General features: G+C 41.3%; 1 protein-coding gene across 1 annotated transcript in view; it reads left to right on the forward strand.

Annotated features, from left to right (window-relative positions):
• LOC126278495 (leucine-rich repeat-containing protein 9-like) overlaps positions 1-23,928 on the forward strand; it is a 133,178-nt gene that overhangs the window by 59,628 nt on the left and 49,622 nt on the right. The window contains exon 4 of the mRNA XM_049978654.1: positions 15,429-15,600. Within this exon, the coding sequence (XP_049834611.1) occupies positions 15,438-15,600 (163 nt within the window). The 5' untranslated portion in view covers positions 15,429-15,437. The remainder of the gene's footprint in view (positions 1-15,428; positions 15,601-23,928) is intronic.

The raw sequence follows: 23,928 nt of genomic DNA on the forward strand, positions 1-23,928 counted from the left end.
TTGAATTAAAGCCACATCTGGTCTACACTTACATTGTTAATTTGGAAGGAATGGAGACTGTCTCTCAGGAAGGTGTCAAGTGAATTTTTATCTACTTTTTTGAATAGGTATATTTTTCATTTATTTTTGGAGGATTTGGGAATTACAATATTCGATCTCACTACAACAACCTTGTGTTCACTAATCCCTGCATCCGTTTTGATGCTTGTTATTAGCTCAGGATTATTTGTTGCTAAGGGGTCAAGTGTGTTTTCGCAAGCATTTACTAATCGCTTAGGCTCATGAACTAAATTCTCGAAATAATTTTCAGAGAATGTCTTTAGCACAATTTCTGATGATGTTTTATTCGTACCTCTGGAATTAAACATGATTTTTTCCCAATATATCAAGAATATATTTAAGTCACCACCAACTATAATTTTATGAGCCACATAAGTTTTTGGAATCAAACTCAAGTTTTCTTTGAATCTTTCAGCAACTGTATCATCTGAATTGAGAGGCCAGTAAAAGGATCCAATTATTATTTTATTCCAGTTGACAAGAATGACCTCTGTGCATACTAACCCATAGGAACTATCTACTTCAACTTCACACCAAGATAAACTACTTCTATCACCAACAAACACACCACTGCTAACTGTGTTTGGCCTATCGTTTCTAAACACCATGCAAAAATTATGGCTGAACTTATTTCCAGATTTATCCAGCTTTCAGAGCCTATAACAATTTGAGCATCAGCACTTTCTATTAGCACTAGAGGCTTTGGTTCTTTCCCAACCCAGCTGCAACAATTTACATCTGTTATACCAATGATTCCTGTATCTACATACTTCCTATGTTCGGCCTGAACCCTTTGTGACTGAAGCCCTTTTGTGTTTCCCCGAGACCCTCTAACCTGATAAACCACCCAGTCCACACCACACAGCCCCTGCTACCTGTGTAGCTGCCTCTTGCATGTAGTGGTCTCCTGATCTATTCAGCGGAACCTGAAACTCAACCACCCTATGGTGCAAGTCGAGGAATTTGCAACCTACATGGTTGCAGAACCATCTGAGCCTCTAATTCAGACTTGGCTCTGTACCTGATGTCCACAATCAGCCCTGTCGACTGTACTGCTAATTTTCAGCTCTGCTTTCATCTCACAAGCATGACTGGCAGCCTTTACCACTTAATGTTAGCTCCTCCAAACCAGAGAGAATCTCTTCCAATGCAAAGTGACACACATCATTGATACCAATGTGAGCCACCACCTACAATTAGCTGCACCTTGCACTAAAGGGCATCCAGAAGGATCCATTCCACATCTGGAATGAGTCCACCTGGTATGCACATAGAGTGCACATTGGCTTTCTTCCCCATCTTGGCAGCCATGTCCCTAAGGGTCCCACAACACATCTTATGTTGGAGCTCCCAACTATCAAATATCCCATCCTCTGTGATTGCCCCTATCCTGCAGGTTTCCCCTGCAACAGGACAGGTGACTGCATCTGGCTGAGCAACAGTGTCAGCCACAGACAGCATGTGGAACCTGTTTGCCAGACTAACTGGGGATGCCTTACATGCTCCCTGCCATGCCCAGAGGTGACCTTTTACTTGACCAAGGTGAGGAGTCAACCACAGTGTGAGCATTAATTGGTCTGGCCACTGGTGAGGACTGATCGGAGGAGTTGGACACGCTGGATGTCCACTAGATTCTCACAGCTGGCTCACATCAGTGGTGGACGTCCACTGCAGTTCCAAGCTGTGTAACTGAAGCCATCACAGCCTGGAGCTGAGAGCGAAGTGTCACCAACACTGCTTGCATACGCACACAGCAATCACAGTTCCTATACATACTAAAGCCTGTGGAAAACTACATTACCCAAATAAACAAACTATTAGCACACGCTGCGGAACTTTACTGTAGACACTGATGAAAACACGGGAACTATGTCTAATAAATTAGATTAATACATAGAGATTCAAAAACTGAACTGCCAAAACACTCAGGGGAGACCAAATAATCCCCTGGTTAGGAACTTGTAATCTATCTATCTATCTATCTATCTATATCCGAATCCCGCTCCAGCTACTGTCGGGTCTTGGTGCTGACGAGTCCTCTCCATTTGACTCGGTCCTCCCACCACTTTCCTTCCTCCACTTGCTGCCAGGTCACACCTCCCCTTTCCACCGTGTTCTTGGGCGCCCTCGAGGTCTTTTCCCATCCATCTTTAGTTCTTCCATAATTTTGGGGAGTCGCTGCCCATGCATCCTCTTAACATGCCCATACCATCTTAATCTCTTTCTTTCAATTTCTTCTCTCATACTTTCTTGTTTGAGGTCCTTTCTAATCTCTACATTCCTTACTCTGTCCATTCTTGTTTTTCCCTTAACTGCTCTGAGAAATTTCATTTCCCCTGCTTGCAGTCTGTTCCAGTCCCTTTCTGTCATTGTCCATGTTTCTCCACCATAGGTGACAATAGGGATGTAATAATTCTTATACATAAGGAGTTTTGCTCTTTCTGAAACCTCATTATTCCAAATCAGATGTTTTATTGTTTGGTAGAAATTGCCTCCCTTCTGTAACCTCCTATTAATTTCGTTAGTTATTCTTCCATCCCTAGATATTTCACTCCCTAAGTAAGTGAAACTTTCTACCACTTTGAGGGGTTCTCCATTCAAGGTAATATTTCCATTGATTCCTTTCTCTCTTCCAACTTGTAATATGTCACAGAATCAGTTTACTTTCCGATGCAATCAAAAGTGTGAGAACTGTGGCTATTAGATATAAAATTAAGATTCAGAAATGCAAGAAACTAAACTATCAATGCACACAGATGAAATTATACAATTTGCTCCTGGTTAGGATCTTGTAAAAGTAACAAAATTTGTTACTTCCCTGTGGCTGATTCTCTCGGCTGGCTGCTGCTGTCTCACTGACTGACTAATGCCAACAAGTGGTCACTAGCTATCAAAGCAAATGAACAAATGACTATCAACTCACACTATGGAACTTTATGGTAGATGCTGACGAAAATGCAGGAACTGTGTCTAATGAATTACATTAATACACAGAGGTTCAAAAACCAAACTACCAAAGCACTCACGTGGGACTAAATAATTTGCCCCTGTTTAGGAACTTGTAATATGTCACAAAATTGGCTTACTTTCCAACACAAACAAAAACATGAGACCTATGGCTATTACATATTAAATTAACATGCAGAAACTCGAGAAACTAAATTATCAAAGCATGCAGATGAAATTATACAATTCACTCCTGGTTAGGAACTCATAAAAGTCACAAAATCAGTTATTTCCCTGTGGCTGCTGCTGCCTGACTGGTGACTAACACTACCAAGACTGAACCATGCTTCCAAGCTACTTAGCATATTCATGACACTCTATGGTATACTGTCAGAATTGTCATTTTGAACAAGGGCAGAAGTATCATCTGCAAACAATGTTAGATGAGTATTTATTTTTAGAGGCAAGTATGTATGTAGAACAGGAATAAAATTGTTCTAAGGATTCAGCTGTGAGGAGCACCTTGTGACACAGTTTTCCAGTCTGCGAAATAAACTGCTCCATTTGATGTGATGATTACACTTTGTTTCCTCTCCATGATATATGATTCAACTATTTCAAAGCAATATCCCTTATTCTGTACCTGCTGAGTTTGAAAAGCAGCAAGTCATGATTTACAGAGACAAATCCTTTTCTAAGATGACAAAATATTCCTGCAACTTAAACTTTCCTATCTAACACTGTAGTAATTTTTTCAATAAACTCATTTATCACTTCTACTGTGTTTTTACCTAGTTGGAAGCCAAATTGGTAATTTGAAATGATATCACATTGTGTGATGAAGCTCTGTATCTTTTTTACCGAGCGAGGTAGCGCAGTGGTTAGCACACTGGCCTCGCATTCGGGAGGACGACGGTTCAATCCCGTCTCCAGCCATCCTGATTTAGGTTTTCCGTGATTTCCCTAAATCGTTTCAGGCAAATGCCGGGATGGTTCCTTTGAAAGGGCACGGCCGATTTCCTACCCAATCCTTCCCTAACCCGAGCTTGCGCTCCGTCTCTAATGACCTCGTTGTCGACGGGACGTTAAACACTAATCACCACCACCACCTCTGTATCTTTAAAGCAGCAATTTTTTTCAGATATATGTGATATAACTTGGAGTATAGAAATGGTGTGATAATTTCCTATGTCACATTTTGAAACTTTTGTAAACAATGGGTTTACTTCAGCATATTTCAAGAGATCAGGGAAGTAATCTTTCTGAAATGAGATGTTTATTATGAGAGAAAGTAATGACCTATTAGGTTGTAAACTTCTTTAATTAACTCAGTGGGTATCCCATCACAGCTTGCAGAGTTGTTGTTTTTTAAGAAGAGCATTACATTTTCAACAAATTTGTTGAGATGTGTTGAATTTTTTAAAGACATTCACTTATATTGTCTTTCAACTTAAAATTATTTGCTTTTTGCTCATAATTTGCTACATCTAAATCAAATTTTGCTACATTTGTTAAGTTCTCAATGAAGGAATCTGATATTTGAGCTGGAATTACAACAGAGTTTTCTGTAAGACTGATTTCTGTAATGTCTTGCTTGTAATTTTTGACACCTAATTCTTCAGACTTAACTGTAGACCACTTTTCCCTTGTTTTAGTTTTTTGCCCTTGCATGAATCTATTATTTGCTGTTTGTTTTGATACTTTCGCAACGTTCTTAAAAATAGTTTTATAGTTTTAACCTTTTTTTTTTTACAAAATGAGGATCTTTGTTGTATTTCAGCTGATTGTGTAGCTTCCTTTTTCTCTCACTGGAAATTTTTTACTCCTGGTGTGATCCATCTTACCTTACTTGATATTTTATAGAAATGTGATCTTGGTGGGAAAATTTCTTTACATACTTCAAGAAAACTTTTTAAGAATGTACTAAGGTTTTCATTTGTTGAATCGCTATCCCTGAGAGGTCTCTTAACTTTACTTAGTTTTGTGTAGAATATTTCAATATTTGCTTTAGTGAAGCTTTTTTTGCTAATTTTTTGTTGTATTGTGGTTATCAGTTTTTGGCAGTGAGACAAACAAGACTGTGTGATCAGAAAGAGTGTTAAGTCTAGACATAATTTATGTACATTATCAAAGTAGTAATTTGTTAATGCATGTTAATGAAAGAATACTTTCTCAGGTGAACTCTCAAAAATTGATGTTAAAATTCGACTTTTCAACTTAATTAATAAATTCTGTTGATTCTTTATTGTCATTTGCAACGTTTATTTTAAAATTATCTGCTGTTAGAGAGGAATGGCATGAATAATACCCTATCTAGAATTCTATAAATTGAAATGACTAACATGTTTAGGTCTTCATAGTTTATAGAAGAATCCAGGAGTATGCAGTAACCTCTAAGAGATTTTTTCTCCCTGCAATGGCTGATTGCAACATTGAAATTTTCAGTTTTATTTAAAATATTTATTGTATTGGAACTAAGCCAATGTTCATTTAAAGAAATGATTTTTTATGTTCATATATTCTGAGAGAGGAATGAGTAAATTTTGAAGTTTGTAGCTTAGATTGCTGGAAGATTTCAAATTTAAGCTGTGATTCTCATGTTATGCTGATCAGTAATAACACACTTTAAATATCATGAATGCATTTATTAGACACAAAGCAAGTAGAGCAAAACATGGCAGTACACAAGTTGCACACTGAGAGAGACATAGAACGAGAACAGTTCAAAGAGGTCAGAGTCAAAGATACGGCTTCATCACTCAAATGTGGAATCGTCGTGCCAGTGTTGCGGTTTTAGATGGCAGCCGGCATGAGAAGTAGGCGCGCCGGAAACTGCACTGCAAGAGTCCTGTGTGGCCAACTGCTGCATAGGCAGACAGACATTGGTCAAAGTCAGGTCAGCAATATCAGGAGGCAGAGCGGCAGCGACGGAAGGCAGTTTGGAAGCATCAGAAGGTAGGTCGGAGAGTGACCATGCCAGTTTCAGGTGACTGACAGACACGGTCTGTGATCGTCCATGTAGGTGAATTTCAAATGTGTTCACACCTTGATGTAACACACAATGAGGGCCAGAATCAGGTGGTTGCAAGGCCGTTCACTTGGAGTCGTCACGCATCATCACAAATTCACATGATGTAAGGTCCTTGTGGATGAATACAGACAGGGTGAAATGAGGGCATGGCAGGGCGGGGAGGCGAGGTAGGGTAGGGGAGGGTTCAGAGGCATGCAATGTACACATGAACCTAATCAACCAGAGGTGGGATACCCATATTATTGGCTGACGGTGAGTCCTCCACGAACTCTGCTTGAAGGAGAATGGGCTCGCCATATAGAATCCCAGCGAGCAATGCATTAAAGTCCTCTTCATGTGCTGAGTGAATGCCCAGCAGTACCCATGGGAGGGCATTGGACCATAAGCCACCATGGCACATAAGCGTGCGGTCCTACTGTTGTACCAGGTGATCCACTTGCGGGTGGTAGGCCATGGCGTGGAATTTAGCAACACCGCAGAGTTTTCACAGCCATTAAAAGAGAATGGACTTGAAATGTCATCCCTGGTCAGTTGTGAGGGAAAGAGAACAACTGAATTGGGTGACCCATGCAGATATGAAAGAATGAGTGATGGTCTTGGCTATGATGTTGACAAGAGGGACCACCTCAACCCAGCAGGTTACGCGCTCGATGATTGGTAAGATGTATCTTCACCCCTTGGAAGTGGGGACGGGCCCAATGCTGTCATGTGGACTTGCCAAAGGTGTCCTCTTGGAATGTTAGACTTGCCTAATGGAGGTTGAGCATGCCTGCCAACCTTTGCTACAATGGCTAGGTACAAAAGCGCGGGTCCAAGTGCGTAGTTGTGCTTCACGCCATACCAGACAAAACTCTCAGTAACCAGCCTCGACATGGCCCGCATTCCTGGGTGGGTCAAGCCATGCAAAGCAGTAAAGAACCTGCGCCGAAGAGTGACAGGGACCAGGGGCAGGGAGTGCCTGCAGAGATGTCACGAAGGACTAGGGTCATCGACCCTTGTAGGATATGGGGTTGGACAGAGAGTGATGGCTCATTGTGCGAAATTAATCGCTTTGTCATTGTCTTCAGCCTGAAGTTAGGCATTTCTCCCAAGTTCAACGGTGTGGTTAGCATGCAGATGCAGGATATGTAGTCTGCTACAACATTCTTAGTGCCACAAATATGGCATGTGTCGGAAGAGTGGTGACAAGTGTAGTCCATATGGTAAAAATGCCTTGGTAGAAGGTCCTTAGCCAGGCTACAAATACCATCCACAAGGGGCTTGTGATCTGAGTAGATCAAGAAAGGTCACTACAGAAGTGTTTAAACACCTCGTACACAGCAAGAAGCTCACGAGCAAAAACCGACCACTTACACCGGCTCTTAGTCAGTTTCTTGGAAAAGAATCAGAGTGGTTGGGTTGAATCAGTGGTGTGCTGTTGTAAAACAGCACACACAGCTGAGTCACTGGCATCAGTCATGATCAAAACATGAGCATCAGGGTCAGGGTGGGCGAGTGTAACGGCTTTGGGGTGGGCAGTTTCAAGGTTATCAAATGCATCGTGCATGGGTTTGGTCCAGTCCAACTTTGGTTTCCCCATGGTGTTTTTGCCGGAGAGGGCGTCCGTGATGGCCAATTGGATGGAGGTAGTCTGAGGAATATGGCATTGGTAAAAGTTAGCCATACCCAGAAAACAATGGAGCTGAGGGTAATCTTCAGGAAGAGATCAGCTATGGTTGTTACATGAGAACTCATCAGTTGGAGGCCATTGGCAGAGACAGTATGGCCTAGGAAAATAAGGTTTGCCAAACGGTGTGCAAAATTATGTCCAGGATAGCAGATAGATGTATAGAAGTATCTGACACAACATATTATAAAAAACACAAGAAAAGTATCTACTTTACAAATCATAATCTACACATATATCAGGATATGGCAGTCAGAGTTTCAGATTTGTGGAACGTACTGTCACAAGACAAATAATAGAAGGTCAAAAATACAACATTACACCACTAAACCATAGAAATAATTACAGAGAAAATGTAAATTACTAGAATTTATAAATTTTAAGTTAAGATGTATACAATCAGATCTTCAAAATCTTCAAAAGAGAAGAGAAAAAATTTCAGAGCCTAAGTGTATGATGAGTGAGCTGACTCGAAAAACTCACAACGGCAGGTATAGACCATAAGAATATACTCAACCATGAGCAGGAATCAGCCACATAACCCACAGTATTCAAGGATATGTTGACTCATAAAAGAACAAAATAATGGAAAAAATATTAGGGCCTGAATTTATGATGTGGGGACTGACCCACAAATCCAAACCACATTGAATTCAAACCAGCTAGAAAGTTTTGACACAACAAAATGAATAAAGTTCATAATCATATCAGTAAGTTCAATCATATGCAAAGAGTCATTGTGAGAAGCATCTAGCTTCAATCAGTGGTTGTATGTTCTCCTTGAGTACACTCACTCTCTCTCTCTCTCTCTCTCTCTCTCTCTCTCTCTCTCTCTCTCACACACACACACACACACACACACACACACACACACACACACAGCTGCGATGACCAGGGATACCCAAAACAGAGCTAAGCATCATAATAATTAAACATAGTTTTCCAAAACTTTTGATCAAAACATAGATGAGAATTTCCTTGTTCCTTCTGTCCAACTTCAGATATCTGTGCCACATTACCAGTACTGTTGTTATTGTCTAATTGTAAGTGTAAACTGGGGGTCCTGTACTTGTTGTGTTTCACAGTATTCCAAAACTTTTGATAAAAACATAAATGAAAGATCACATGCCCCTTCTGTCCAACTTCAGATATCTGTCCCACATTATCAATACTGTTATTATTGTCTAATTGTAGGTATAAATTGGGGGTCCTGTACTTGTGTTTCATCACATTAATTGAAGTGGAGCACCTTTTCCTCAACAGTTGCCTCTATGATTCTTCTTCCTATTAAATTGTCCATAGTTATCCCCATGGTTCCTATTCTACTGATGTTCAGAGTTTCTGTCTCTATTACCATTTTGACCCTGATAGAAATTACCACTATCTCTGTTTCTGTAGTTATTACCATTGTGATTTCTATCATTACAGTTATTATGGTATATGTTTCTTTGTACTGCCCTATCCATCCTGTCTACATATCGTAAAAACTGTTCTAGACAATCATCAGGTCCGTGTACTAAATCCCACTGCAACCACTTTGGTAATATCCTTTTTAGTGCATCAATCAATGTCATTTCTTCATATAGCCTGTCAAGGTGTGCTAATTTCTTAAGTTAATTTTTACAATACTCTTTCAGTGCACTGTCCCTATTCCTATAATTTGGATCATTCAGAAATTCATTTTTAATTCTCCATTATTCAGCTTCTGACCAAAATTTATTTAAAACACTTTTTTTGAAACTTTGGTATGTTTCCCATTGACTTAAATTTAGATTTAACCATGGCAGAGCTTCGCCTTCTAGACATCTTTTAACAAATTTAATCTTTCAATCATCACTCATGCCCAACATAAAACTATCTCTACAGTGGTATAAAAAATCCACTGGATGTGAACTGTCTGGTGGAAAACTTTTGACTGGAACATTGGACCACGTAATACCATTGTTTGCATAAAGATTTTTGTGACTACAATTTTCCTGAACTGCTGAAATTTTTTGATCTAAAACATTTACATTAATTACCATGCTGTTTTCAACATTTAAAATTTTTTGATCTAAGGTACTGAAGTTCTGTTCCATTCTTTCTGCTACAGCTTTCTGTTCAACTCTGACACCATCAACATTATTTTTTTGTTGTGCATATTATGCCATGAGCTCATTTTCCAAAACAATAAATTTATTTTCTGATACATCAACTTTTTCATTCACATTTTTTAATGTTTCTGACAATCCATTTTTTAAATTTTGAAACCTGGCTACTTAGTTGGTCTATTTGATGTTGTACCCAGTCCATTTTATCATTGTCTTCAGACTGTGTTTCCATTAAATGGTCATGGACTGCACTAACTTTGCTATTGTCGGAATGACAGGGAGATAGTATGATTGTGGTTTGATGAACTCTCTGCCAAGCACTTAAATGTGAATTGCAGAGTAACCATGTAGATGTAGATGTTTTTATTTGTGTTAACTGATCATTAACTGCACTAAGTTCACTATCATTGTCCATCTTCATTTCCTGTAATTTTAATAAAATCAGTTGCAATATATTGGTTTTAACTAATTAATGGAAAATCTCATATAAAGATGTGGAACAATTACTAACAAAGAGATAGAGGGGCTGGCCAGTACTTACCTCAGCTCAGTACAGCCGATAGAAACACAAAAAACAACCGAAAATTTAAGTTCCTAGCTTTTGGAATAAATGTTCCTTCATCAGGGAGGAGAGAGGGGAAAGAAAGGGAAGAAGGGAAAGTGGATTTAGTTACTCACAACCCAGGTTATGAAGCAACAGGGAAAGGAAAACAGGGAAGGTAGCAAGGATGGAGGCATGGTTGTCAGAGGGAAGCCAAAGATATTCTATTGCAGGTACTGTGCCAGCTTCAAACCAAAGAGGATGCATACAGAAGTAAAGAGGTGAATAGTATAAAGATGTAGGATGGAAAGATGCATGAATGGCTAAAGAGGAAAGGGAAAGAGGAGAAGACTGAAAAGTAAATGGGAGTGAGGTTGTTTAACGTAGGTTCAGTCCAGGGGGATGGCGGGATGAAAGGATGTGCTGGAGTGCAAGTTCCCATCTCCGCAGTTCAGAGGGACTGGTGTTGGGTGGGAGAAGCCAAATGGCACATACAGTGTAGCAGGTTCCTAGGTCCCTAGAATTATGCTGGAGGGCATGCTCCGCTACTGGGTATTGGACATCTCCTAGGCGGACAGTTCGTCTGTGTCCGTTCATGCGCTCAGCCAGTTTAGTTGTTGTCATACCAATGTAAAAGGCTGTGCAGTGCAGGCATGTCAGCTGATAAATGACATGTGTAGTCTCACACGTGGCCCTGCCTTGAATTGTGTATGTTTTCCTAGTAGCGGGGCTGGAGTAGGTGGTTGTGGGGGGATGCGTGGGGCAGGTTTTGCAGCGGGGTCGGTTACAGGGGTAGGAACCGCTGGGTAGAGAAGGTAGTCTGGGAATATTGCAGGGTTTAACAAGGATGTTACGGAGGTTAGGGGGACGACGAAAGGCAACTCTGGGTGGTGTGGGGAGAATTTTGTCAAGGGATGATCTCATTTCAGGGGTTGACTTGAGAAAGTCATATCCCTGGCGGAGTAATTTATTGATGTGTTCGAGGCCAGGATAATATTGGGTGACAAGGGGGATGCTTCTGTGTGGTCTGAGGGTAGGAATATTGTTGTTGGACGGGGAGTAATGTATTGCTCGGGAGATCTGTTTGTGGACAAGGTCTGCAGGATAGTTGCGGGAGAGGAAAGCACTGGTCAGGTTATTGGTGTAATTGTTGAGGGATTCGTCACTGGAGCAGATACGTTTGCCACGAATACCTAGGCTGTAGGGAAGGGGTCAGTCTGAATGGAGGGAATGGGATCCTGGGTAACAGCTTTGTAGGTTGAGGTGTCGGAGAGTTGACACAGTCCTTCTGCCACATACTCCACATGGTCAAGTACCACAGTTGTGGAGCCTTTATCCGCCGGAAGGATTACAATAGAGCGGTCTGTTTTCAGCTGCTTAATGGCACGGGATTCAGCTGGGGTGATGTTGGGGGTTGTCGGAATGTTCTTCAAGAAGGACTGGGAGGCAACACTGGATGTGAGGAATTCCTGAAACGTCTGCAAGGGATGGTTTTGGGGGAGGGGAGGAGGATCCCTACAGCCTAGGTATTCGTGGCAAACGTATCTGCTCCAGTGACAAATCCCTCAACAATTACACCAATAACCTGACCAGTGCTTTCCTCTCCCGCAACTATCCTGCAGACCTTGTCCACAAACAGATCTCCCGAGCAATACATTACTCCCCGTCCAACAACAATATTCCTACACTCAGACCACACAGAAGCATCCCCCTTGTCACCCAATATTATCCTGGCCTCGAATACATCAATAAATTACTCCGCCAGGGATATGACTTTCTCAAGTCAACCCCTGAAATGAGATCATCCCTTGACAAAATTCTCCCCACACCACCCAGAGTTGCCTTTCGTCGTCCCCCTAACCTCCATAACATCCTTGTTAAACCCTGCAATATTCCCAGACTACCTTCTCTACCCAGCGGTTCCTACCCCTGTAACCGACCCCGCTGCAAAACCTGCCCCACGCATCCCCCCACAACCACCTACTCCAGCCCCGCTACTAGGAAAACATACACAATTCAAGGCAGGGCCACGTGTGAGACTACACATGTCATTTGTCAGCTGACATGCCTGCACTGCACAGCCTTTTACATTGGTATGACAACAACTAAACTGGCTGAGCGCATGAACGGACACAGACGAACTGTCCGCCTAGGAGATGTCCAATACCCAGTAGCGGAGCATGCCCTCCAGCATAATTCTAGGGACCTAGGAACCTGCTACACTGTATGTGCCATTTGGCTTCTCCCACCCAACACCAGTCCCTCTGAACTGCGGAGATGGGAACTTGCACTCCAGCACATCCTTTCATTCCGCCATCCCCCTGGACTGAACCTACGTTAAACAACCTCACTCCCATTTACTTTTCAGTCTTCTCCTCTTTCCCTTTCCTCTTTAGCCATTCATGCATCTTTCCATCCTACATCTTTATACTATACACCTCTTTACTTCTGTATGCATCCTCTTTGGTTTGAAGCTGGCACAGTACCTGCAATAGAATATCTTTGGCTTCCCTCTGACAACCATGCCTCCATCCTTGCTACCTTCCCTGTTTTCCTTTCCCTGTTGCTTCATAACCTGGGTTGTGAGTAACTAAATCCACTTTCCCTTCTTCCCTTTCTTTCCCCTCTCTCCTCCCTGATGAAGGAACATTTATTCCGAAAGCTAGAAACTTAAATTTTCGGTTGTTTTTTGTGTTTCTATCGGCTGTACTGAGCTGAGGTAAGTACGGGCCAGCCCCTCTATCTCTTTGTTAGTAATATATTTGTTTTCACTGTTTCTTTGCTGACTACACTTTTACTTGGTTTAAACATGTCTTGACTGGGTCCTACAGCTTTCACATCTACGTCACTATCCTTCTCTCTATTCATTTTTCCAGTAATCACACAAGTCCACCGAAAAGAAATTAATTTCCCAGTCGATTTGTACTTAGCTTTTCTGGTGTCCTTCATCGTATTTGCAAAGTCCTCTTTTAATTCATACAACCCATCTTGTCACTGTTGATACGACATTGTTGGGCAGCTCTCAGTCTTGTTTCTTAAAGTGATTGGAGTTTTATAACTGTAATTGACATAAATTACTGCTCCTTCTTCTTCTGCAACAGACAAGACTTTGTTATCAGTAACAGATCACGGCTGATGCCCACAGCTGTTATCTTACTCTTCCACACTTTACTATTATAATTCTCTGTCTTTTCACAAATTTTGAAATGTTCAAAAGGTATAAGCTATACAAAAGGAAAGCTTTTTACTTATCTTCATTATCTCATTCTTGGCTCTAAGCCTTGTCTAGGGGTACATTCTTGCACCTGAAATTTTGATTTTATGTTCTGCTTTCCTGAAGACAAAATAACTGGAAGATTTGCCTGTTTATATAAATTTCTTTTTATTTTATCCCATTCCTCTAAATTACACTGACTTTACAATTTGCACTTCTATCACTCCACAAACTACAAAGTAGAGGAGAGTGACCCATTATAGTATCAAAAGTATACAATCATTATGAAAATAAAGATACTATCTGTGCAATACTGTTGGACCTCAGGAAAGTTTTTGATATGGTCTCCCACAATACTCTCATAAAAAAGTTCTATAACTACTTACTGAGAGAGAATGCTCTATTTCTAATACAATCTTACTTGGACAATAGAAAATAATTAGTTAAGATAAATAATCAAATGTCTGAATGTCTCCCAGTTGCAAAGGGTATACCTCTAGGATTTGTTCTTGGACCTTTCCTTTTCATTATTTAGATAAATGATTTACCTGCTGTTGTACCATGTGATGCAGTGCTATATGCTTATGATCCAACACTCATCACATGTGATAGCAACCTTGAAAATGTGCAACACAGCATGCCAGTGGTAATGGAGATATGCACTACTTGGTTTGAGGCAAATGTACTGCAGAAGAATGATAGTAAAACTGAAGCTATTATATTCAATATGAATGCTTCCACTCATGGTAACAAAACAGTAAAATTATTAGGATTTCATATCAATCAGAAGCTATAAAGAACACAGAAGTTATATGGAAAATTGGCACATGTCATCTATCTGCTGTACAAGCTTAGGAGCAGTGTCAATAAATAACTTCTGTTACATGCATATTTTGCATTCATCCAATCCCACCTGAGCTATAGAATACTATTATGGGGGAAATTTCAAGGCTAAAAAATTAGTGTTTAAATGGCAAAAGAAAGCCTTAAGATGCATAGCAGGACTTAGCCTATATGTATCATGTCGAGATTATTTTAAGAAACAAAATATAATGACAGTGCCTGGCCTGTATATTTACAACTGCCTTGTCTTCGTTAAAGAGAATCTGAGTAAATTGGAATTAAGGAGGACAATTTATGATCACAACATAAGATGTGGACATACAATTGCTATGTCATATGCTACACTTACAAAGACACATAATGGTAACAAATATCTTGGTCCTGTCTACGTCAACAAATTACCTGTAAATGTCTACACAATGACAGTCAATAAATTTAAAACTAGTCCTTGAGGTGGATGAAAAGTAAAGTAACGTGCTCTGATCAAGAGTTCCTTGAGTATGTGATAGATGACCCACTTTCCTTATGGGAATGAACAATAAAGTAACTGCAAACTATACATATGCCGCACTGTGCGACTATTTTATTACTGTTTCATGTACTTCTTGTTAATTGCCTGTTTGATTATTTATTTTCATTCACTGAACTGTGTAGTTCATTCATCTTGTAAGTGAGCTGTTAGGAAACTTTTTGTGTTATTGACATTTTCATAAATATGTATTGTATCCATATTGGATTATTATATAGTAGTTAATGACATTTATACACGTTCATATTATTATTATTGTTGTTGTTATTATTGTGTTAACACTGGTGGCACCAATTGCATGTAAATATGCTCAAAGGCGAAATAAAACATTTGTGTTAGAAATTAAGTCAACATATACAAGCAAGCAAGCACATGTCTACATGTAGTGCTGTAAACATCAGTTTCTTGTGTAACGATTAATTTAGTCTTAATGTAATATAGCAATTTGTTATTCTGTTTGGCTTATGTGGAATCACTGTTCTTTCCATGATACTAATTTTCAAAACAGGTCACTGAGATGGGTTTGACAGAAGACAGCAATATCTGTGAAGTGTATCCTCAGTTAAAAACACTGTACCTTGACAACAATGGTATTTTCTCAATTACTCCTCTGGAGCTTGGACGGCTAAGGAAACTTACACGCCTGTATTTACAATGTAACATGATTGACAGCTTACAAGGTGAGAAAACAAACTCAGATGGCCACCTCATAAGAATGTCTTTCTGATTTATTAATTGTGGATTATTACAGAGCTCTGGTTAGTAATATGCAGTTTAAAAATTCCTCATTTAATTAGTTATGGGAATAGTTTTGTTTGTACATGCACCAAAAACTTACGATATTTTGTCAAACAATCAGTATGTGTCATCATGTGCCTCTGACAGCCTTTGCCAGGCTTTCATTCCCCTATAGCACCACAGCTTCAACTTTCATGCTACAACTTTGATGTGGGATACACAATGCTGATGATAAAATGGAAGAATTAGTTCTTTCATAGCCTTAACAAATCAAGTCGCATCAAGAAATTCTTATCATTTTCAATTTACACTGTAATAGAATCACGTTAAATGACATCAGGTTCTACTGCTGACTATGTCATTAGATAAACATTGTTTGTGAAACTGTTTTTTTGAAAATAGGACTGTGTATCATAATAAAATACCACATTAATCATTTTTAGGTTTTCCAAGACCTTGAGAGATCACTAGGTTTGTTGCACCAGGTATGAGTTAGCAGCCAACAGTAATTATTTGATAGAAGCAGATTGGTCTACAAGTGAAACAACATCTATAGGCATTATCAATTTAAGTCCCCTGTTGTGTTTTTCTGTCTGTGTGTGAATGCTAGTCTCAGGAGTTGCTGTAGGGATGTTGATATGGTTTTTCACTAATAGACAGATTGAGTCACAAGGAAGGTTTGTGTGTTGCACCAGGTCACTCAGGCATAGATAGTGCTATCTCTGTGAAACCAGAGCAGGTCACTAGTAAATAGTAAAGAAATAAATACTGTATCTGGCTAATTAATCATGAAACCAAACAATGCCTCATTGCATTTCTTTCAATGAAATATGAACAAGTCTATTACATTTTTCTGTTCATTTGTCAACTTTAAATTTTTAAAACTCCAAAATGCTGCACCTGTGAATAAATCTTCTTTGTGAACCATGCGAAAAACAAGTGTCTTGACTTTGCCTCCATTGCAGTTGTGCTGGAGTCTTCAAGTAATTTCAAATTTGCTACAAAGGAAAACACCACACTTATTTTAACAAATTGTATTCCAACTTTCAGTATTAACCAGTTAGTAACAGGAAATGTTGTCTCTCCACTTAGTCTGACATCAGAAAACACATCTTTAATACGAAAATGAATCATATGGCATCACTTAATACTTCCGGGCTGAGATGCCGCGGTCCATTCATAAGACTCTCCCCTGACATTTCGCCTTCGACTGTGGAAGTCATCCTCTGAGGACAATTGGCAAACTGCAATGAGAGCACAAGTGAGTACCGTATATACACTCCTGAAAATTGAAATAAGAACACCGTGAATTCATTGTCCCAGTAAGGGGAAACTTTATTGACACATTCCTGGGGTGAGATACATCACATGATCACACTGACAGAACCACAGGCACATAGACACAGGCAACAGAGCATGCACAATGTCGGCACTAGTACAGTGTATATCCACCTTTTGCAGCAATGCAGGCTGCTATTCTCCCATGGAGACGATCGTAGAGATGCTGGATGTAGTCCTGTGGAACGGCTTGCCATGCCATTTCCACCTGGCGCCTCAGTTGGACCAGCGTTCGTGCTGGACGTGCAGACCGCGTGAGACGACTCTTCATCCTGTCCCAAACATGCTCAATGGGGGACAGATCCGGAGATCTTGCTGGCCAGGGTAGTTGACTTACACCTTCTAAAGCACGTTGGGTGGCACGGGATACATGCCGACGTGCATTGTCCTGTTGGAATAGCAAGTTCCCTTGCCGGTCTAGGAATGGTAGAACGATGGGTTCGATGACGGTTTGGATGTACCGTGCACTATTCAGTGTCCCCTCGACGATCACCAGAGGTGTACGGCCAGTGTAGGAGATCGCTCCCCACACCATGATGCTGGGTGTTGGCCCTGTGTGCCTCAGTTGTATGCAGTCCTGATTGTGGCGCTCACCTGCACGGCGCCAAACACGCATACGACCTTCATTGGCACCAAGGCAGAAGCGACTCTCATCGCTGAAGACGACACGTCCCTCCATTCATGCCTGTCGCGACACCACTGGAGGCGGGCTGCACGATGTTGGGGCGTGAGCGGAAGACGGCCTAACGGTGTGCGGGACCGTAGCCCAGCTTCATGGAGACGGTTGCGAATGGTCCTCGCCGATACCCCAGGAGCAACAGTGTCCCTAATTTGCTGGAAAGTGGCAGTGCGGTCCCCTACGGCACTGCGCAGGATCCTACGGTCTTGGCGTGCATCCGTGCGTCGCTGCGGTCCGGTCCCAGGTCGACAGGCACGTGCACCTTCTGCCGACCACTGGCGACAACATCAATGTACTGTGGAGACCTCACGCCCCACGTGTTGAGCAATTCGGTGGTACGTCCACCCGGCCTCCCGCATGCCCACTATACGCCCTCGTTCAAAGTCCGTCAACTGCACATACGGTTCACGTCCACGCTGTCGCGGCATGCTACCAGTGTTAAAGACTATGCCACAGCAAACTGGCTGACACTGACGGCGGCGGTGCACAAATGCTGCGCAGCTAGCGCCATTCGACGGCCAACACCGCGGTTCCTGGTATGTCCGCTGTGCCATGCGTGTGATCATTGCTTGTATAGCCCTCTCACAGTGTCCGGAGCAAGTATGGTGGGTCTGACACACCGGTGTCAATGTGTTCTTTTTTCCATTTCCAGGAGTGTATAAGCCATTCGGAGGGTACCACTGTCAATCATGTGACGTCGGCTGTGCTATGATCTCTGATATTGCCAACTTTCTCAATTGAAGTTAATCGATTGTCATGCTGTTGCTGTAATGTTGACATCCATATCTTATTCAACTTAATGCCTTCATCTTTTCTATTAAAATTGTTGCAGTGATTGGCAATCTCAATGGCCTCTCTGTACTTTCACGCATAAATATGCAACGTCTTTGCTATGACGGTCATCTCACTAAACTTTATTTCATGATCACCTTCCTGAAACACATGTTTCGCTATAGCCGATTTATCAGTATATCCGAGGTGGCAGTTCCTTTTATGTTCACCCAGACAGGTGTTGACACTTCTTTTTCTTGTACCTATATAGACCTTTGCACAACTGCATGGAATTTTATAGACACCTGGTGTAGCTAGAGGATGTCGTTTATCTTTTGCGGCTCTCAAATATTCTTGTATTTTTGTGATGGGTCTGAAAACAGTTTCCACATCGTACTTGCTTAAAATTTTTCCAATGTGAGCAGTGACCTTACTGATGAATGGTAAGAACACTTTCCCCTTCTGTTGGTGTTGATCTTCGTCCACCCTGGTTGTCAGTCTAGGGCGTAGTGCACAATCTATCTCTCTGTTGGAATACCCATTCTTCTTGAAGGTCACTCTAAGGTGTTCAGTCTCATCATCTAAGTGAGCTGTATTTTGTGTACCCTTTCTGTTAATGTTTTAATCACCCCTCTTTTATGTCTTGGGTGGTGGTTAGAATCTTTCTGCAGATAATGATCAGTGTATGTGTCGTTTCAATGATCCATCCTCTCATCTGATTACAGTCACATCTAAGAAGTTCAGGTGACCAACAATTTCCTTTTCCATAGTGAATCGAATTCTTAGATTAATACTATTCAGATGTAACAGGAAGGCATCCAGTTCCTCTTCCCCATGGGTCCATACAACAAATGTATCGTCTACATAACGATACTATCTGGCTGGTCTTTTTCTAGCTGTTTACAGCGCCTGTTGTTCAAAGTTCTTAATGAACTAGTTAGCCACAGCTGGACTAAGAGGACTTCCCATAGCCACCCTGTCAATCTGTTCATAAAAAACATTATTATATTGAAAATAAATTGTTATAGGGCAATGTCTGAATAATGCTAAAATATCACTAGGAAAAATGTCTGCTATACATGTGATTGCTTCAGCCACTGGAATCATGGTAAACAGTGACACCAAATTAAAACTGACCAGGCTATCATTAGGGCCCACGCTAACTTCCTTAATAATATCGATGAAGTGATATGAATTTTTTAACATGACTGTCAGTTCCACTAACATGAGGTTTCAGCAGCGAGGCAATTTATTTCAATTGAGAAAGTTGGCAATATTAGAAATCATAGCACAGCCGACATCACGATTGACAGCGGCGCCCTCTGGATGGCTTATGTATACGGCACTCACTCATGCTCTCATCGCAGTTCGCTGATTGCCCTCAGAGGATGCCTCCTGCAGTCGAAGGCGAATTGTCAGGGGAGACTCTTATGTATGGACCATGGCATCTCAGCCTGGAAGTGTTAAGTGATGGCAACACCTGCCATGAAAGCCTTCATTCTAGGATCGAATCATATGACAGTTCTGTGGACTTCTTTTGTTTACTGTGATGCTGTTAACATTATGATGGCGAGCTCCTTACCTAATGGCTTGCCTTGCTACACCAAGCTGGGATGGCAAATCGTAGAATAAATGCAAATACTTGCAGCATTTGCAGTCCTGCTTTGAAGACGTTTGATGTCCATCTGTATCAGTTCTAGTATATAGATGTATATCTTAACAGGGACTGTTAGACAAGCTTAAGTAAAAATGTCTCTTTGGTTTCATTTTTGACAACACTTGATTACAACAATCAAGATTAGGTATGTTTTGTACAATATATTTATTAAAAGTGCTTAACAATGTTTCATTCTGACAGTGTATTAATTGCGTAAATATTAGCACTTCCAGTTTACACTAATGTATTGACCTATTTCAGTGATCTGACAAATGAGGGTAGTAAGTATGATACTTTTGTGGCATAAATATAATAACTCTTTCACAAATAAGGCAGGAAAATGAATTAAATGAGAAGGGAAGCACTGCTTGAGGTGAGGAGGGGGGGAGGGGAGGGGGGAATTCTGAAGCTTAAGATCTATAAATGTGAGAGACAAATAATTGGAAGTGACAGGCCTAGTAAGTCAGCTTCCAGACAAATGCAATTGCTTTCAAACATAAATGAGACTTCAAATGGAATCACTGTAATTTTTGAAAATTTGTGCTAGCTTTCCTTCTGGCAATGATAATTAATGAAAGTGCAGTACCCAATGCTACATCACAACCTGAGAGGAGAATATACAAACCTTGCTATATGACTCAAATCAGAGTTAATATTCTGACACTAACTAGCAAGATAGAGGAATAGATAGACTTGATGAAAATCGAAGAAAATCGCCATACTTGGACACAGAGAAATCAATTGGAAGAGACAAGGAACAAAAGAATTTAGAAGGTGTGATGAAGCAAGCTGGGATAATTTTAATTCCCCTCTTGTTTTGCCATCTGTCTCCTTAGATTCGTTTTGTTATGTTAACTATTTACCATTAGCAGATGTGAATATAATCTACATTTTTATAAATGAGAAAGGTTGGCCCCCAGTTTCAAAGAATATAACACCAGATCTAATTTTATGCTTACTTTTATGTATGTAATTGATTTTCTAAATTATTTTGACTATGCCTGGTTAGTATCTTTCATTGTAGCGCAAAATCAGTAATTATTTCTTACCTTAAATTCTATTGTTGACACATAAACAAATATGAATTCTGTACTAATTATATACATTTGGAAGAAGAAATGCTAGTAATCTTAAAGTATCTATTTGGCTTTAGTTGGAAACATGTTAGCAGAACCAGCCATTCATTAATTTCAAAGTAATTAAAAGCTTTGTCAAAAGCATTGTTTGTGTAATGATATATGTTGCTTTCACAATATAACCAAAAAATTTGGCATAACTCTTGTAGTAGTAGAAACTGTTAAAAAGGTGGAATTTTTTTATGTATTCAGTTAATTTAATAAGTTAAGTTTTAATTGTAATTTCTGTAAATTAAACTTCAAACAACGTGTAGTTTCAGTACATATTATTGTGATGATGTATAAGGGTCCAAATTTTGATTGTGAGACAGTCAGTCCATACTGAGTTTCAGATGAGTAACCTGGGCTGGTTAGGAAAACAACAAGAATGCTTCAAATTAACTGTGGAATAAGTTTTAAACAATAGACTGTGTGTAAAAACAATGACAGGGTCTGCTCCATGTTTATCTGATTATTCTTCAAGAACTATGAACTCTGTGGTTAGGTTTTTACTACTCGTAGATCTTCAATAGTAAACTATTGTAGCAGTATGTGGATTTTTGCCTGCAAACTATTAATGAGGCTTATGGAAAGTTAAACAATAGTGCACTGCCCATATAAATGTGTATATGGGGGCTGTGAACAGTGACATTAAAGTACTGTGAACTGCAAATGTGCAGCTGTTGGCTACATCATTTACAGCAGTCAGTGTCCAAATTACAAACCCCACTTTTCAGCCAGTGCAGCAATGCAGCACGTCAACAATGAGGACAACAAATGAAGATATATGTAAAGCAGGTGGAACCCCTGCTGCAGTAGCCACCAGAAAGATCGCGGGAGGCACACATCGGCACGGCGCGTCACGGACGGTAGTTGCCGCAAGTAGAGTCCCGTCCACCAGAGAGCAAGCGAGAATTCGGACGCGACCTCTGCCGGTGAAACAACTACAACAACAACTCAGGCAGCACGGGCCGTGCTCAGTCAGTTAACATCAGGCATGCCTAGGACACAGTCCCGGCCTACACTAAGTGAAGTGCAACGTAAACGTGAACAGTGTTACTACACAATTGGCGACGAGTAGGGTCATTTCTTCGAGTGTTGCGTCGTTGTTCTGGTTTCACAGCTTATCCACGTTATGGAGGATTTAGTGTGGGTTTTGGTTGAGCAGCAGACAGAGCTCATGGCCACCATGAAACAAGTGCTTCCAGTGTTGCTCTCCACGCAGTCTGCTCCAGCGCCGTTCCCTCCTCCCTTTCCCCCATTTGACGAGACGGCGGAGGATTGAGACGCATATGAACATCGCCTTCGGCAGCATTTCCAGGCGTTTCATGTTGCCAATGCGGAGGTATGTCATGCTCTCTTCTTGTTTTGGATATCTCCCTTGCTGTATCAAATTTTGCAGCAGCTAGCGCCGTTGCAAGAACCCTCGTCCTTGTCTTTTGACGCATTGTGTTCATTGCTGTCTTCATATTATCGCCACTGCACGCATGTTGTGGCAGCTAGGGTCGAGTTCTATCAATGCAAGAAACAGCCCCATCAGTCTTACCGGGCGTGGGCCGCTACCCTGCACGGTCTTAGTCGCAAATGTCATTTTGTCAAGGAGCAGTCGCGAGAGTCGTATGCACACGTTACGGTGCGCGACATCTTTGTTCGTTCGGCCCCTGATAGGGAGGTTTGGCAACGGGCGCTGCAGTTAGAAGACCCTTCCATTGAGGAAGTTCTGTCCATTGCTCAATCGTATGAAGTCTCTCACGCCGCAGGTCAATAGCTGGAAGCGTTGTGCGACGTCGCGGCGGTTCAGGGCGGGGCGTCGGCGTCCACTTTGTCTGGGGTGGACGATGTGCGAGCGGTACAATCCGGCCATTATGGCCGCTCCTGCACGGAGCGTAAACAGAATTCCGGCCGCCGGCCCCTGTTGCTGCCCTGTGCGTCGTGCTATATACATCATGATGGGTCAGAGTGCCAGCGTTGGGCCGTTTGTCTCAAATGTAATAAAAAAAGGACACATTGCTAAAGTTTGCCGCTCAGCCTCAAAAGCATCGAAGGAAGCAGGTACAGATAACATAGACTTTGACATTCAGGAAGTTTCATTGGGCCAGGCTCCCGATGCATCGGCACGCTAACTCTTTACCAAGGTGTCGGTTCGGTCATGCCAGTTACAACTGCAAGTAGATATGGGTGCGACAGTTTTGTTGTTGAATGCACAAACTTATTCCAACCTTGGGTCGCCGCCATTGGCACCAGTTTACTGGCGTCTACACGCTTATGGTAACCAGTTCATTCCCCTACCGGGTCAATTCACTACCGACGTGACTTACAAATCAGTCACTCGGTCTATTACTTTTATTGTTGTCAGTGATGAGAGCTCCGCTAACCTTTTTGGCCTGGATGCCTTTCAAGCTTTCGGTTTTTCTATCGCTGACACCATACAGTTGGTCTCCAAAGACGTTCCCTATCACTCATCGGAATCTTTGATCTCAGACTTTCCAGATATCTTTGAGGAGGGCCTGGGGCGTGTTTCATACTTTGCAGCTCACTTAACGTTGAAGACATCGGATTGTTTGCGTTTTCTACGTGCAAGGCAGATCCCCTTGGCTCTTTGCCCTCAGGTAAAGGAAGAGTTAGACCGGCTGACAGCCCTAGGGGTTGTTCTTCCCATTTCTTCTAGTGAGCGGGCTTCGCCCCTCATTATTGTCAGGAAGCCCTCGGG

Source organism: Schistocerca gregaria, chromosome 6, assembly GCF_023897955.1.
Source record: "Schistocerca gregaria isolate iqSchGreg1 chromosome 6, iqSchGreg1.2, whole genome shotgun sequence".
Taxonomy (NCBI): Eukaryota; Metazoa; Arthropoda; class Insecta; order Orthoptera; family Acrididae; genus Schistocerca; species Schistocerca gregaria.